This window comes from Portunus trituberculatus, chromosome 12, assembly GCF_017591435.1.
Source record: "Portunus trituberculatus isolate SZX2019 chromosome 12, ASM1759143v1, whole genome shotgun sequence".
Taxonomy (NCBI): domain Eukaryota; kingdom Metazoa; phylum Arthropoda; class Malacostraca; order Decapoda; family Portunidae; genus Portunus; species Portunus trituberculatus.
The window spans coordinates 1,835,539-1,853,364 of NC_059266.1; the positions used below are offsets into that span (position 1 = coordinate 1,835,539).

Consider the following 17,826-nt stretch of genomic DNA (forward strand, 5'->3'; position numbering starts at 1 on the left):
TTTTTCTTACTTTTTATTTTCTTCTTTTCCTCTTTTTTTTTCTTTGCTAATTTTCCGTTTTCATACTTTTTCTTACTTTTTACTTTTCTTATTTTTTTATTTTTTATTTTTTTTTTTGTTTTGCTTCCCTCCTTCTTTTTTTCTTCTTCTCTCCTGTCTTTCATCCTTTACTCTACTATTTTTACGTATTTTTTCTTACTCTTACTTTTTTCCTTTTTTTTATTCTTGTTTTTCTCTTCTTTTCTTCGTCTTTTCCTCTCTTCCGTTATTCATGCTTTACTATTTTCTCCTTTTTCTTATTTTTATCACTTTTCTCATTCTTATTCTTTATTTTTTCTTCTTTCCTCCTTTTTTCTTCTTCTCTCCCGTCTTTATTCCCTTACTTTACTTTTTCTCGTATTTCCTTTTATTTCTATCATACTTTTTCCCTTCTTATTCTTTATTTTCTGTTCTTTTCTTCTTCTTTCCTTCTCTCCCGTCTTTCGTTCTTTGTCTCCTTGTCTCCTCCCTTTTCTCCCATATTTTCTTTTTATTTTCTCTTATTCTTCTCTTACTGTCTCCTCTCCTATTATCTATTGCCTGTTCTTTCCTTTTTTTCTCTTCTTCTCTCCCTTCATTCATCATTTTATTTTCTTGTCTCCTCTCATCTCCTTTTCTTCCGGTATTTTATTCTTTTTTTTCTTATTTTTCTCTTACTTTTCCCCTTCCTATTCTTTATTTTCCCTTCTTTCGTCTTCCTTTCTTCTCTGTTGTGTTTTATCCTTTGTTTTCTTGTCCTCTCTCATCTTCTTTCTCTCCCATTTTTTCTCTTATTTTTTTTCCTTCTTATAATTTCTTTTCTCCATTTTCTTCTCTTTTGTCTTTCCTTTCTTGTTTGTTTTCTTGTCTCTTCTTCCTATTCTTCTCTTCCTTTCTTCTTATTTTCTCTTATTTTTTTCTCTCTTACTTTTTCCTTCCCATACTTTCTTTTCTCTTCTTCTCTTCAATTATGTCTTTCTTCTCTTGTTTCCCTGTCTCTTCTCACCTTCTTTTCTTCCACATCCTCTCTCTCTTTCCACTTATCACTCCCTTCCTTTCTTCGTCCTCCTTTCTTTCCTCTCCCAGCCTTTACCCATCGTCTTTTTCCAACATTTTCCTCTCTCTTTCCGTCTTTGTTTTTTTTTCTCTCTTCCCTCCTTTATCTTTTTTTTTTCCCTCCTCCTTATCTTCACCCATATCTCCTTTCCTTTTCACCCATATTTCTTCTTTTTTTTTTCTCTCTGCGTACTTGACTCTGATAGTATCTCTCTCTCTCTCTCTCTCTCTCTCTCTCTCTCTCTCTCTCTCTCTCTCTCTCTCTCTCTCTCTCTCTCTCTCTCTCTCTCTCTCTCTCTCTCTCTCTCTCTCTCTCTCTCTCTCTCTCTCTCTCTCTCTCTCTCTCTCTCTCTCTGGCATGTTATCTAAAACCTATTTGCGTATTTTGGCTTTAGTTGAATCACAGTTTAATTTAGTTCCTGCTTCACGTAAAAGCTGTAAATTACAATCGTGACTTAAATTGGTGTAGATTTTTGCGTGCAATTATGTTCCAGATATTTATTTGAGGGAGAAAAAAAGGAAATGTTATTACACAAAACTGTATAGGTTGTTTATTGCATTTTTATTCATGTATTTAATGAGAGTTTACTGGGAAAATGTTTAGAGGCTTAATAATAAATAGAGGTGAGATTACAGGTACAAGCGAGAGGAAGTTAACCCTTTCAATACTGGAACACATTTTTTACTTTGAAATTTGTGTACGATTAGACCATTTTATTGACATTAGGAAAAGTCTATGGAGGTTAGAAGATTAATGGCCACAGTCTTCATTATTTTAATCCCCACGTAAGTTTCTGAGGCTGTACAAAATTATCAAATAGTAAGCATAATGAATGTGGAAACGCGTCATGGTACTGAAGGGGTTAAAGGAATAAAGAAGAAAGGTTTATATGCATGTATTAATTCTTTCATTGTTGCGAGTAGTTTTGTATTTTTTTTTTAATTACTAATCATTTTGACATGTTTTTTCTTATTTTATAGCCACTTCCAAACGAAATGTGGACTAAAAACTGCAAAATCCACTCTTTTTTGTATGGTCATCTTTTGTATACGTCACAGAAAAGATTTTATACATTGTTGTTATTGGCGAGAAATCTTCCTTGACGCAGTGAAAGAAATAAACTCCGTAAAATGTTCGTGTGGAAATTTAGATCATCATTCAGAAAGATAACACTGGAATATTTAGCGAAGTGTGTGTAATCTCATCTATTCAAAGGGATAAGTGTCATCGGTCTCTCAGAGTTAATGATGTGCCACTAACATTCAAAGGTTGTTGGTTATGATAAGACGCCGAGAGAAGACAGACACAGAAGATAGAGGCTCCTGTTCTTAAGCACCTTGTTCTCCCACCACGGCTGTTTTCTCAAGCCACAGGTGTTATTGGCAAACTATTGGTATTTCTTTTAATGATGGTGCAAAGGAGGAGGAGGAGGAGGAGGAGGAGGAGGAGGAGGAGGAGGAGGAGGAGGAGGAGGAGGAGGAGGAGGAGGGAGGAGGAGGAGGAGGAGGAGGAGGAGGAGGAGGAGGAGGAGGAGGAGGAGGAGAAAATAATAGAGAATGGAAAAGAACACATTAGAGGTTGTTAGCAAGTTATCGATATTTTTTAATGGTGGTGTACAGAAGGAGAAGGAAGAGAAGGAAGAGGAGGAAATAAAAATGAATGAAAAAGAAGGAAAAAATTGAAATAAAGTTGATAACAAAAGAAAAAGGAATTTCTATCGTTCACTCACTCCAAAAATACACGATAACATTTCTCTTTTTATTTTTTTTTCACTTTTTTACATGTTTTATAAGCTTTTAGTTGGGGAGAGAGGACAGAGGGTAATGAAATCCAGGTCTCTCTCTCTCTCTCTCTCTCTCTCTCTCTCTCTCTCTCTCTCTCTCTCTCTCTCTCTCTCTCTCTCTCTCTCTCTCTCTCTCTCTCTCTCTCTCTCTCTCTCTCTGTCTATCTATCTATCTATCTATCTATCTATCTATCTTTATTTATCTATCTGTCTATCTATATTTATCTATCTATCTATTTATCTCTCTCTCTCTCTCTCTCTCTCCCACATTGGATTCATTAGCACAAATATTAATGTTATGGGCGGCAAAATGCGATTTGGTAATTGCAAACTGAAGGAATGATCTGAGCTGAGCTGGTAAGAGCATTACGTGAACGACCAGCGCGGCAATCACGTGACTTAGTGTAATACGTAAAAAAAAAAAAAAAAAAATAGACCAGTTGTTTTATTATCATTCATCTTTGCATTTCATTTTTGTGTAGGTTGTGATTTGTTATTCTATTTTCTCAATTTGTTCATATGTTGTTATTTTTGGGGTTGTATATTTATTTATGTTTATTTATTTATTTTTCTTCTATTTATTTATTGATGCATCTATTTTTATATTTATTTTTTTGAGTGGAAGGGACAGGAAGCTTTTAGTGTGTTTTGATTCTCCAAACGTGAAATTGAAAAGTAGAAAGCCGAGTGTATATTGTGAAGAAGAAAAAATTTTGAAATTCAACTATGAGAGAGAGAGAGAGAGAGAGAGAGAGAGAGAGTGTTGGGGGAGGTTTGAAAACAAGTGATCAAAAATGTACGATACCATGATCTCTCTCTCTCTCTCTCTCTCTCTCTCTCTCTCTCTCTCTCTCTCTCTCTCTCTCTCTCTCTCTCTCTCTCTCTCTCTCTCTCTCTCTCTCCCTTTCTTTACTTCTCTTGTCATCACCTTCCCTCTCTATTCCTCTCTTCAACCTTCACCCTATTTCACCCACTTCGCGGAGCCTTGCCATCCTTCAGGCCAGGGCGGGGAGGGCGCTGGGTCAGGAAGGCTTATGAGAGGGTGTGGTGGGGCCCAGGTGCAGTAGAACGCTGTAACAAGGTGCTTCACTTCCTCGTTCATCCTTGCCCTGCCTTTCCTCTTCTCCGTCTCCTACCTTCACTGCCTCCTGTCTTTCCCGGCCACATGCAACATAGATAGGACCTCCCCCCTCTCTCTTTCTCTCTCCTTTTGCTCTCTCTCTCTCTCTCTCTCTCTCTCTCTCTCTCTCTCTCTCTCTCTCTCTCTCTCTTCTCTCTTCTCTACATAGAAATAAAGTGCAAGAGTTTAATTAATATCTTCATTTTTTTTTCTAAGCATTTTCTTCCACTCTTGTTATGTCCAATTAATGCAAGAGCTGTATAGCCAGTGTCTTCATTCCTTTTTAGTACTTTCTCCCACTTTTCTCTTACCCTTATTCTCTTCTACTACAAAAAAATATAATGTAAAAAGGAAGTTTCTCAATGCTTTTCTTACCTGTTTTGTACTACTGTTGTGAAAAATTAGGTAAGCTTCATTGTTTTCTGCTTTCTCTCCTTTTCTTTTATTTATTTTTCTTTTGTGCAGTTGAAGAGCAAGGGTTATTTTTTGTCTTTGTTATTTCCTTTTCGACTTTTTTTCTCTCATTCTTGTTTTGGTCTTTTAATGCAAGATTTACCTAGAGCCTTCAACCTTTTATCCTCTTTTTCCTGCTAAACTCTGAAACTGTCTTATTTTATTCCCTATCGTATAACTTTTAAAATTTGAGTCATATTTTGTCCAGTGCTAACCAAAATCTTCCCTTTTTCATATGTATTTCACTGGTAAACTCCAGAACTCCAGAATTTTTTTTTATAGAACAATTCGTTGATAAATACTGATGGTCTTTATATTTTTTCCTACTCCTGCAAAAGCTAACTAAAATATTAAAATCTTTACCCTTTTTGTATTTTCTTTTCACTGGCGGAACCCGGAACTCGATTTTCTTTTATCTTGCTGTGACTTTAACTACTTCAAGAGAGAGAGAGAGAGAGAGAGAGAGAAAGAGAGATATACAAACACAAACCTTCAGAAGTTTATTGGCTCACCTTTTCTGAATTCTCTCTATTTCTCGCCATTTTTGTTCTGAGAGAGCAGTAATTGAGCTAGACTTTTTTCCACCTTCACTCACACCTTTTTGTGACCTTGACCGTCCCACGTCACACTTAGAAAAGAAAAGAAATGAAAAAGAGAAGATAAAAAAAGAAAAAGAAATGAAAAAGAGAAGAAGAAGAAACGTGATAGAATTCGGATATTTTCTTTTACCGGAATAGCAGTGACGAGAGCAATAGTGCCTCTCTCTCTCTCTCTCTCTCTCTCTCTCTCTCTCTCTCTCTCTCTCTCTCTCTCTCTCTCTCTCTCTCTCTCTCTCTCTCTGAGCTAGTTTTTTTTTTATTATTCGTCCAGTTTTATTATTTTTGTCCTCTTGACCATCCCAGTTCACATATAAAAAAGAGGAAACATTAGGAACAATACAACAACAACAACAACAACAACAACAACAACAACAACAACAACAACAACAACAACAACAACTACTACTACTACTACTACTACTACTACTACTACTACTACTACTACTACTACTACTACTACTACCACTACAAGCATAAAAAGCGAAGAAGGTGAAGAAAAGAAGAAAAAGAGACAAATTAGAAACAGAACCGTAACTTAATTAAGGAAAATTACAAGAAGTTACCAAATGCTTACACGTGGCAGTCACTGTTATAATGCACACACACACACACACACACACACACACACACACACACACACACACACACACACACACACACACACACACACACACACACACACACACACACACACACACACACACACACACACACACACACACACACACAGGAGGAGAACCTATGACATTTGGTGCTTTAAACGTTAGTAAGAGGAAGAATGATGAGAGGATAAATGTTAATGAGAGTGTGAATGTGTGAGGTGTGTGTGTGTGTGTGTGTGTGTGTGTGTGTGTACTGAGTTGAGAAGCAGCTTAAACTAAGTCGAAGGGTGCTGACACTGAGAAGAGAGGCAGGTGGCAGTTATTGATGACTCATTTAACTTTACCTCTTTCCCTTCATCCACTCCCCCCCCCTTGTTTCCCTTCCCTAACTTTCCCCTTCACTTCCCTTCCCTCTCTTTCCCTCCCCCTTCTTTCCCCTTCTCCGTCATTCCTGGAGACTCTTTCTACGTGTACGTACATCCACCCTCTCCATCATCTTTTCCTTCCGCCATTCATCTCTGTCCTTCCTTATTTCCTTGAACTTTTTGTACTTTAGAACGCATTAGTTGATGAAAACTACACTCTACTTTGTACACACACACACACACACACACACACACACACACACACACACACACACACACACACACACACACACACACACACACACACACACACACACACACACACACACACACACACACACACACACACACACACACACACTCTCTCTCTCTCTCTCTCTCTCTCTCTCTCTCTCTCTCTCTCTCTCTCTCTCTCTCTCTCTCTCTCTCTCTCTCTCTCTCTCTCTCTCTCCCACACATAAAAGATACAGTGCGATTTATCTTTTAACTTTTCTGTCTCATTGTCTGTCGCTCACCCTCACTCCCTCTTGCTCACTCCCATTCTCTCTCTCTCTCTGCAGACTTACGCAGCTGACATCTTCTTCGCCCAGAGTTGGAAGGACTGGCGGCTGCGGCTCCCTGACAACATGACCCACGAGTATCGCCTGCTACCTGTCGCTTGGCTTAAGGTGTGTGTTTGGAAGAGTGGGTTAGGGACTGTGGCAAGGGGGAGAGAGGGACGGAGAGAGAGAGATCTGAGTGACGAGAGGACAGAAAAAGAGGAAAGGTGGAAAAAAAATTGAGTAATGGAGAGATCTGTGAGAGGAGAAGGTAAGAAGGAAGGGGAAGGAAAGGAGAATAGGAGAAGGAAAGAAGAATTGGGTGAAAAAAAGGAAAGAAGGAAGAAAAGAATGAGATAGAAGGAGGGTAAGAAAGGAAAAAATAGATGTTAAAGGGAGAAAAAGGAGAGAAGAATTGGAAGAGGTAAAGATGAACGAGGTGAGTGACAAGGGAGGGAAAGGGGAAAAATGAGGAAAAAAGAGAGGATTTCAGAAAGACGCGAAGAATAAGGAAAAAAGAAAAATTAGGTCCAAAAAGAAGAGAAGGGAAAAAAACCGTAAGTGGAATGGGACAGTTAAAGAATAAAGGAAGATAGATATGAGAGAAAGAGGAGAGGAGAATTGGGAGAGAAAAAGATCAATGCAGAGAGGAGAAAGAGAGATGAAGAGAAGAATTAGATGAAGAAAAGAAGAAAGGAGAGAAAAATTTGTTGATGAAAGGAGGGAAACGTACTTAGCTTGAAGAGAAAGAGAGAAATGTAGGAAACAGTGAAAAAGAGGAATGGGGAAAGGAAAAGAAAGAAAATGTAGGTGAGAGAGAGGGACGAAAGAAGGAGAGTGGATAATAGAGAGGGAAGAGAAAAAGGAAGGGAAACAGAGAGGAAGATAATAAAGGAAAGGAAGAAGGAAATTTGGAAGAGATGAGGATAAAGGAGAGAAAAATGAAGGAGGATTGGAGGAAAAGGAAAAGGAAAAGAGAGAGTAAACGAAGGAAGGAGGGAATGGAGAAGGAAAGTGAGAGGGGAAGAGAATGTAAAGGAAGAAGGGGAGAGGACAAGAGGAAGGGAATGTATCTGTGTGTGTTCGTATGTTTGTGTGTTTTTTGTTTTGTGTTTCTGTTTTATTCGTCAACTATTTTCTCTCTTTCTATTCTTTTTTTTCCTTTTCTATTGTTCTTTTCTTTCTTTGCTTTTACTGTTGGAAGATTTGAGTTTTTTTTTTTTTCTTTCTCCTTTTTTTTTCTCTCTCGTTCATTCTTTCACTTCTACCTGATTACACTTCTTTCTTTATTTTCCTTCTTTTATTTCTTTTCTATTGAGTCTTGCATTGCCTTTCCTTATCCTTCTGTTTTATTTCATCTTTATCCGTCTCTCTCTCTCTCTCCTCTCATCTTTCTTTTCCTCCTGTCTCTTGCATGCTCACTTCCTTTCGCATTCTATATTTTTCACCTCCTCCTCCTCCTCCTCCTCCTCCTCCTCCTCCTCCTCCTCCTCCTCCTCCTCTTCCACCAAAGTTTTGTTATTTTCCCTCACATTTTATGCACCCCTGTTATTCTTTCTTTCTTTCTTTCTTTCTTTCCTTTTTTCTTTCTTTCTTCTTTACTAATTCGACTCATTTCTTATTCTTTTTCCTCTATTTTTATCTTCGTGTTTTTCCCCTTTCCTCCTTTTTATTAGATGCTCTCTCTCTCTCTCTCTCTCTCTCTCTCTCTCTCTCTCTCTCTCTCTCTCTCTCGCTCTCGCCTTTATTCCTTTTCTTCTTTCTTATTCTGTAAACTCCTTCTGTGTCGCCCTTATCAGTCTTTGTTTATGTCGCTTTTGGGAGGGCGCGTGTACTTCACCTCAAACACACACACCTGAGCCAAACACACACACACACACACACACACACACACACACACACACACGAGTCGTCTTTATCTCTTTCATTTGTTTATCTCTTTATCTCTTTATTTATCTATTTATTGGTGCGGTGGTTGTGTTTTTAATAGACCTCCTTTCTTATTCTGTGGGTTAGAGACTTGTGGTTTTGGGTGATTTTGTAGCTACCTAGTACATTTATTCTATTGCGACCTAATTCTGTGTTTGTCTGTGCATTTCAGGACATTTGGCGGCCTGACTCTTTCTTCAAAAACGCCAAGGCTGTCACTTTCCAGGAGATGACCATTCCTAACCATTACCTGTGGCTCTACCAGGACAACACGATACTCTACATGGTCAAGTGAGTTCTCCCAACACACACACACACACACACACACACACTTATATGTATGTAAAAATATACGTGAAAAAAAAAAGAAAAGAAAATAGAAGAGTAAGAACAAGAACGATAAAATGTATAATAGGAAGAGGAGGAAGAAGAAAAGTACAAGAGAAAGGAAGGAAGGAAGGAAGGAAAGAATAGACGAAACTTCCTTTGCAATGATCTCTCTCTCTCTCTCTCTCTCTCTCTCTCTCTCTCTCTCTCTCTCTCTCTCTCTCTCTCTCTCTCTCTCTCTCTCTCTCTCTCTCTCTCTCTCTCTCTCTCTCTCTCTTGCTTCATTTCCTCTTTCATCATCTCTTTCCACTTTTAACCTCGTTTTTGCCAATTACTATCACCCTCCTTCTCTGTTTAACCTCTTCCATTGTGTCTCATTTTCATCAACAGCTTCTCTCTCTCTCTCTCTCTCTCTCTCTCTCTCTCTCTCTCTCTCTCTCTCTCTCTCTCTCTCTCTCTCTCTCTCTCTCTCTCTCTCTCTCTCTCTCTCTCTCTCTCTCTCTCTCTCTCTCTCTCTCTCTCTCTCTTTTCCTACGTACGTAATCATGCAGAAAAATATCCTTGGTAAAGTGATGCTATTTATTTTGGCTCACCGGATGAAGAGATGTAGTGGATTTGTGGTTTGGTACGATTTTGTGTTTTTAATCAAGAATTCTGCTTACCTGGCGCTAAAAAATAGATAAAATAGAATAAGAAATAAACGTCCACTATTGTACTAGTCCCTAAAAAAAAGAGAGAGCCATAAGAGATACCCAAAGTTGGAGAAGTGTCATGAAACTCACTCTCAAAAAAAGAAAATAAAGGCTTAGGCAGGGGAGAAATACAGATGTGGACAGAGAGTTCCACGCGTTACTAGTGGAAAGGATAAAAGATTGAGAATTCTGGTAAAATTTTGCATTAAGGCGATGAACAGAACAGGGTGCGAGAGAATGTAGAAAATATTGTGCCGAGAGGATGCAGGAGGAGGGTGCAAAGGAGAAATACAAAAGCAGGCAGGGAATTCCAGGTATTACTAGTGAAAATGATAAAAGATTGAGAATTCTGGTTAAATCTTACTTTAGAGAGGTAGACAGAACAAAGGTGAAAGAAGATAGAAAATATAGTACAGGAAGGGTAGAGAGAGACGCAGTTAGCAGAATCAGAAAAGCAGTTAGCAGTGAAAGTAGTGCTACGTATTTGATTAACACTTTCAGTACTGGGACACATTTTTACCTTGAGATTTTTTACGATTAGACCATTTTATTGACATTAGGAAGGGTCTATGTAGGGCAGAAGATTAATGGTTAGAGTCTTCACCAATTCAACCCTTCAGTACTGGGACACATTTTTATCTTGAGTTTTGTGTACGATTAGACCATTTTACTGACATTAGGAAGGGTCTATGGAGGTCAGAAGATTAGTGGCCAGTCTTCACTATTCTAATCCCCCCACATGAGTTTCTAAAGCTGTTTAAAATCACCAAATAGTAAGCAGAATGAATATGAAAAAAGCGTCATGGTACTGAAGGCGTTAATGCATTCCTCCAGTCAGAAGCAGGAATCACGATAGGATACGCAGAGACGCAGCATCCTTCGTCAGCTTTCACAGTCGATTTTTTCTAACTATACTGAAACTTATCTACCTCACTCTTAACTTCTCGAAACTTAGTAAGGAAAGTAAGGATAGATTTCTTTTAGAGTGTGAAAGTGCAACTGTCATATCTTACTTTACATTTGTCTATTTACTTTTTACTGTATCTCCAAATATTTGAAAGTTAGCATTCTCTATAAATCTCCACCCATTATCTCTTCCCTGTCTTATATACATGCGCCATTATTAATCTTCTCTTTAATATTATCGTCTCTTCCAGCGTTTACTAGTAACTTTTCTGTATAGACCTCTACCCGTTACCTCTTCCCTGTGTTATGTCCTTTTACACGTGTTCCCAGCCACCTGTGCTTGCTACCTGTGCCATTATTACTCTTCTCCCTAATATTGTCTTCTTTCCCATTGTCCTTCTCTCCCTGTCCAACTCACGTGTTACTATTTTTTTCTTTACCTGTCTTGAAATACCTGAGTCTCATATCGATTTCCTTTGTGAGTGTGTTCTTGCCTGTATACTACCGTTGTTCTGCCTGTAGCCTTCCTCTCTTGGTCTCCTGCTCTATTTTCTTATTCCTCTATCCCTGTTTTATCAAAATTCTACCTCTGTCTATTCTTTCCCTATCCTCCAGTCCCTCTTTCTCTAGTCTTCTTCTTTGTCCTCTTCTCCTATTCTTGTCACACTGTCTTTGAATCACTATCCTTCACCTTCTTTCCTATCGTCCAGTCTCTCTTTCTTTAGTTTTTTCTTTGTCGTCCTCTTCTATCCTTATTACACTGTCTTTCAATCACTATCCTCTACCTGTTCTCCCCTCCATGTCCTTCTATTATTTGCGTTATCCCTAAACATCACTTGTTTCCCTATCCCTGTTCTACCTGTTTCCCTCCTCCCTGTCCAATTTGTTCTCCCTGTCCGTCTGTTATCCTTGTCTCACCCCTGCCTTACCGGTGTCCGACCCTCCTATTCTTTGTTCCCTTGTTTATCTACCCGTATTTTTGTGTCCAATTCCCTGTCTCCCTGTCCTCCTAGCCTCTTACCCTTGTCCCCCTGTCTTCCTGCCCTCTCTAGAGATTATTCTATTGTGTTCGTGAAGGCCACTGTTTGTTAATGTCGTTTTTAGTCCTTCTCTCTCTCTCTTTTGTTTACTTTTTTTAATCCTCTTCGTGTGGTTTTCATATTATCCTCGACTTTCTTTTAACTCCTTTTCCTCCAGTCCTGTTTTCTTATTCTCTTTCAACCTCTTCTTGGATTTTTTATTTGTGTGTGTTTTCCCTTATCCTTCTTTTGTGACTGTGTTCTGTGTATAGCTTTCGCCTGTGTGTGTGTGTGTGTGTGTGTGTGTGTGTGTGTGTGTGTGTGTGTGTGTGTGTTTGTGTGTTTGTGTTTGCGTGTGTTTACTCGGTTTTAATTATACATACATTTTTTTTTTTCCATTCTCTTTGTCTGTCTGTCTGTGTGTTTCTGTCCATCTATCTATTTGTCTATCTATTTGCCTGTCTGTTTGTCTAATGAAATTCTTTTGTCTCTCTCTCTCTCTCTCTCTCTCTCTCTCTCTCTCTCTCTCTCTCTCTCTCTCTCTCTCTCTCTCTCTCTCTCTCTCTCTCTCTCTCTCTCTCTCTCTCTCTCTCTCTCTCTCTCTCAAACATTAATTAATCTCCCTTGTTTGCAATCACTGAGGTATGTGATTATTAGTTCTTTATTAACACTACCACCCTTCACACACACACACACACACACACACACACACACCATGACTCTGCTTTAATATAACAACACGCGAATCTCCGTACGCTTATCTCCGCTTTGTCTCTGTATTAAGGAAGTGAAGAGCTGCATTGTTACCTTCATCCTGTTGTGCCGCTCTCTTGTATGTGTGTCCGTCCTGCTTGAGTCAGCTGAGAGGAGGAGGAGGAGGAGGAGGTGGTGTGTAAGGAGACCAAGGTGAAGATGAAGGAGTATGTGATGATGTAATGTAAGGAAGAAGAGGACGAGAAGGAGGAAGAAGAGGAGGAGGAGAGGTATGAAGAGGGCCAAGGTGGGAGTGGAGGAGTATATGGCGAGGTAATGCAAGTTAGAGGAGGAGGAGGAGGAGGAGGAGGAGGAGGAGGAGGAGGAGGAAGTTGGTGGAAGTTGGAAGTTGCGAGTGTAGGTGGTGAAGGAGTATAAGGAGGAGACAACAACAAGACGAGGAGGAGGAGGAGGAGGAGGAGGAGGAGGAGGAGGAGGTGGAGGTGGACATGACCCACTTCTCGGTACGTCTAATACTGACTTAAGTTGTGATTTAAATTCTTCTTCTCTTCTCCTCCTTTGTTTATTCCTCAGTCTTTTATTCCAGCCCCTCCTTCCTCGCCATTCTCCCTCTTACCTTGTTTTTCTGTTTACGTGTCAGCCTTGATGAGACGAGCGAGGCACAGAGCGAGAGGAAAATGTCATGGGTGGAAAAGATTGCGAGAATATAACGTAATGGAGTTTCGTGGAAGGGAAATCAAAATGCGTGGAAAAAACCTGCCAGAGAGAGAGAGAGAGAGAGAGAGAGAGAGAGAGAGAGAGAGAGAGAGAGAGAGAGAGATAGGGGTGGAAGGACAGACAGGCAGACAGACAGAGGATGTGTATCTTTTTTTTTTCTACTTTTTACGAGAGATGAACAAGGAAGAGGATGAGTGGCAGTACAGGAGTGTGAAGAGGAGGAGGAGGAGGAAGAGAAGGAGGGAGGAGGAGGAGGAGGAGGAGGAGGAGGAGGAGGAGGAGGAGGAGGAGGAGGAGGAGGAGGAGGAGGAGGGAGAAGAGAAGAGAAAGTAGTAGAGAAGAAAGCTAACCAAACAACCAGACAAGTTACAATAGAGAGAGAGAGAGAGAGAGAGAGAGAGAGAGAGAGAGAGAGAGAGAGAGAGAGAGAGAGAATAAATGAATGAGTGACACACACAAGCGGACGGAACCAGAGAGAAAATGCAACGAGAAAGACAAGCATAGAAATGAAATAAACTCAATTAGGTGAAACACAATAATGAAAATTAAAAAAATGAAGATGGAAAGCAGACAGACATGAGAAGGATGAAGAATTAAGACTTACACTGAAATCATATCCAAAATCCTTAGAATTCTGGGACTAAACACACACACACACACACACACACACACACACACACACACACACACACACACACACACACACACACACACACACACACACACACGCACACGCTTTCTCACAAGGGTTTCATTAATTCGTACTTGCACATAATTCAGTTTGTGATTCTCCTGCAAACTTACCTGGTTCCTCCCCACTCACCCACCCACACACACACACACACACACACACACACACACACACACACACACACACACACACACACACACACACACACACACACACACACACACACACACACACACACACACACACCTGTAAACATCAGGTGAGAGTGTTCCATACCTGGAAATACAAAGATATAAGGGTTACTTGAGCATTCCTGGAAAATAACAATTGGAACAAATGTTTGTAGAGTTCTTGGGAAGTATTTGTTCTCCTGTCTAACTTCGTTTTTTTCTTTTTCTTAACCTTGTCTTGCTTCATCTTATCTCATTTTGTTTTTTTTTTTAATCTTGTCTTACTTTGTCTTACCTAGCCTTACCTAACCTAATCTAACCCAGTCTAAATTAATCTAATTTCACCTAACCCAACCTAAGCTCTACTTTTCCGTACCTTACCTTAACTTAATCCAACGTACTTTAACTCTTTGCCTTACCTAATCTTGCCTTACCTAACTGTACCTAACATTACCTTACCTAACCATATCTAGCCTTACGCAACCTAGCATTACCTAACCTAACCCAACTTAACATTGCCTGACATTACCTTACCTTCTTAACCTTACTGTACTTTATAATCATTAAAACACACACACACACACACACACACACACACACACACACACAAACACATATACACACACACACACAAACACACACACACACATACACACAGGAGGGTTGTCACAAGTCCCTTCGTCAGCGCCTTCTTCAGAGTATGCCTCGGGGCGCCTTGCTCTCTTCAAAGGGGAGGGTAGGCGAGGGTACTTGAGGGTGTGTGTGTGTGTGTGTGTGTGTGTGTGTGTGTGTGTGTGTGTGTGTGTGTGTGTGTGTGTGTGTGTGTGTCGTTTTGTTGTTTTGTCATCCGCATTTTTTACTTTTTTTCTTCTTTCTGGTTCCCGTTTCCTTTTTTCATGATTTTCCTATTGTTGCTTGTATTTTGTTCTTCTTTTACCTTTTCTTTTTATTTCAATTCTTGTTTTTGTTCTTGTTCTTGTTCTTGTTCCTGTTCTTGTTCTTCTTGTTCTTCTTTTTCTTCTCCTCTTCCTCTTCCGGTTCCTCCTCTTCCATCTCTTTCGCTTTGTAACAATATTTGAATCATTTGTTTTAGTGAAATATTTAGGCAGATATTGGTATTGGAATAAAGCGCAGAAATAAATAAATTCGTAAATAAATGAATAAATAAATGGACGAAATCTTGACTGAAACATTTCGCCAGATGTCATTTTTTTTTTTTTTCAATCTTTTTTTTTTTTTTTTTTACCTTTTTTTACGCGATATGTTCTGAAATTTTCGTATGAAACACTTTGAAGTATGAAAAAAATAATTCAGAATATATAAATTCTAGCTTTTCTTCACCAGTATTTATTTTTTAATTTGCCTACATTTCAATGTACAAAAATATTAGATTTGGAAATGAATAAATTCCTGCTTTTTCGTCATCATCATTATTTTTACTACTTTTTATTGCTTTTTTTTTTACTCCCCCTCTCCTTCATGACCAATCTTTTTTTTTTTTTTTCTATATACCTACTTTTTTTTTTTAGCTCCGTTTTTGTTCTCTAGTACAAAAGAAAACACTAATTAAACTCACAGTAATTCAAGATCATCGTTGTGTGAGAGTAATTGTTTGGTCCTTTTCCTCTTTCATGTAACTTTGACCGCCGTGATGAGAAATGTTGTCTGCTAATGAAAATGAATGAATGTCCCTCTTTGTGTTACCATTGGAAGTATTAATGGGCGTCCAGGAAGATTGCTGGTGAGTCGCGTGTCTGGCTCTTGTGTGGTAAGATTAATAGTGGTGGTGGTGGTGGTGGTGTGTGTGTGTGTGTGTGTGTGTGTGTGTGTGTGTGTGTGTGTGTGTGTGTGTGTGTTTTAATTTGAGGTAGCTTTCTTATTTCTTCTTTCTTCAACAGTAGCAGTAGCAGTACAATAGATGCAGGAACAATCACAACAACAACAACAACAACAACAACAACAACAACAACAACAACAACAACAATAACAACAAAAACAAGAACAACACCCTACAGGCATACACCACTGAGAGACAAAACAAGCAAACTAGCCAAACAAAAATAAACTCTATGAAACTAAAACACGGAAAAGGAAAAAGAAAAAAAAAACGGAAACAAACGAAAGGACAATGAAAAAAAAGGAAAAAAAGAGAGAAAAAAAAAAGAACCGTCACGCGCCCCATCTCTTCCCCCCATTGAGCCTGTCACGTCCCACTAACGGTCCTGCCCATTTCCACCCTCAGGCTCACGCTGGTGCTGTCCTGCGCTATGAACTTCCAGCTGTACCCTCACGACACCCAGGAGTGCCACATGAAGATCGAGAGTCGTAAGTAGTGGCACAGATACCGTCACATCTTAATTCCTTCAATACTGGGACATATTTTTACCCTGAGATTTGTGTACGATTAGACCATTTTATTGACATCACTATTATCTATGGAGGTTAGAAGATTAATGGCCAGAGTTTTCACTATTCTGATTCTAGCATATGTTTTTGAAGCTCTATAAAATCACCAAATAGTAAACACAATGGATATGGAAACGCGTCATGGTACTGAAAGGATTGAGGGAAAAAATCAGTGCCGGCAAAGTATGGCAAATAGATCAATAAAAACACGATTTGTAAATAAGGAAAGTTGGAAAAATGGTTCTTTGGGGAATTTGAGGATAATTTAGGTAATATGAGAAATGATTTACCTACAAGCATTCATATCAAATTCTCATCTTTTTTGGATTATCATTTTCTTTTTCTATTCTTTTTTTTGTGTGTAAAGGATGGACTGGCATGTACACTGGATTTATTTTTTTACTGTTTTTTTTGTTGCTGTTGGCCAGAACCCCTCTCTCATTTATTTATTATCATTAAATTCAGAATATGACTGGCGCCTTGTCTCCATTTGCATTTGTCGACAGTCATATGAATGCTTTCGTGTCAATACATTTACATATTTCCACAACTTTGAAGAGTCATACATATTTTTTGTGTTTCTATTGATATCATCTAAGTGCAAGACTAATAAACACGTTCATGAAAGATACATTGAATATTAGAATGTTAGTAAGTGGCAACACCATTAAGAGAACACCAATCAAATGCCTCGCTGGAAGGAAGGAGGAGCAAAGAGGCGGGGCTTGCAAATCATCTAAGCATGTGCCGCTATACTTGAGAGAGAGAGAGAGAGAGAGAGAGACTGACTGACTTATTCATATCCGTATAAGAAAACCCATTCTCTAAACTCGAGTTCATAAAGAAAATGGGATGACTGACCTTGGCGCAGTGAAGGGGGAAGGGCCGGCGAGAGTTGCTGTGATGATCGAGGTCTTACAGAGAGCTCGGGAAATATAGGGCCTCGTTTTGGCGGCTCTAGGTGAATGGACTGCAGTAGATCAGAGACTTAAAAACAAGATCATTCTTCGTTATTTCTACTTATTTGTTATTAGCTTTATTTATCTGTTTATCTAGTTTTCCTTTTAGAGTTCTTGTTAGTTTTCAATTTTTCTTTTCTTTGAGTGTTGAATCATAGAGAGAGAGAGAGAGAGAGAGAGAGAGAGAGAGAGAGAGAGAGGTTCAAAACAACCCTTAATGTAAACGAAGCAAAGAAAAAATACAAAACTCAGAAATCCACTCATAGAAGGAAAAAAAAATCTGAACCAGAGAAATAAAACACAAAAAAAAGATATTCATTAATTCGACACACACACACACACACACACACACACACACACACACACACACACACACACACACACACACACACACACACACACACACACACACACACACACACACACACACACACCCGAGAGAGAGAGAGAGAGAGAGAGAGAGAGAGAGAGAGAGAGAAAAGTAAAAGGCTCTTGATACTCCTGAGAGAGAATCAAGGTGGTAGGCAGGCAGGGCAAAAATAGACCAGCTGGGCCCCGGGATTTCCTTAAGTTAAGTCCCCGAGGAGCGAACAGAAAGGCCGGCCAATTGTCGCAGAAGGAGTTCCCAGTGAGCTTAAAGTCAGGCGGGATTGGAACCTGAGTCCATATCGAAACTAGGGCAGGAAAATAAGGTTAATGTTATGGCGGAAGGTGAGGAAAGGAGGAAGGGAGGAAGGAAGGGTATGGCAGGTGAGGAAGA

The 17,826-nt window shown here is 39.3% G+C and overlaps 1 protein-coding gene across 3 annotated transcripts in view; it reads left to right on the forward strand.

Moving 5' to 3' along the window:
• The window catches only part of LOC123502681 (glycine receptor subunit alpha-4-like), a 174,742-nt gene that overhangs the window by 118,670 nt on the left and 38,246 nt on the right, over nt 1-17,826 (forward strand). For all 3 annotated transcript variants that reach the window (XM_045251855.1, XM_045251857.1, XM_045251856.1), the window contains exons 5-7: nt 6,558-6,665; nt 8,638-8,756; nt 15,944-16,026. In XM_045251855.1, coding sequence (XP_045107790.1) covers nt 6,558-6,665; nt 8,638-8,756; nt 15,944-16,026 — 310 coding nt within the window. The remainder of the gene's footprint in view (nt 1-6,557; nt 6,666-8,637; nt 8,757-15,943; nt 16,027-17,826) is intronic.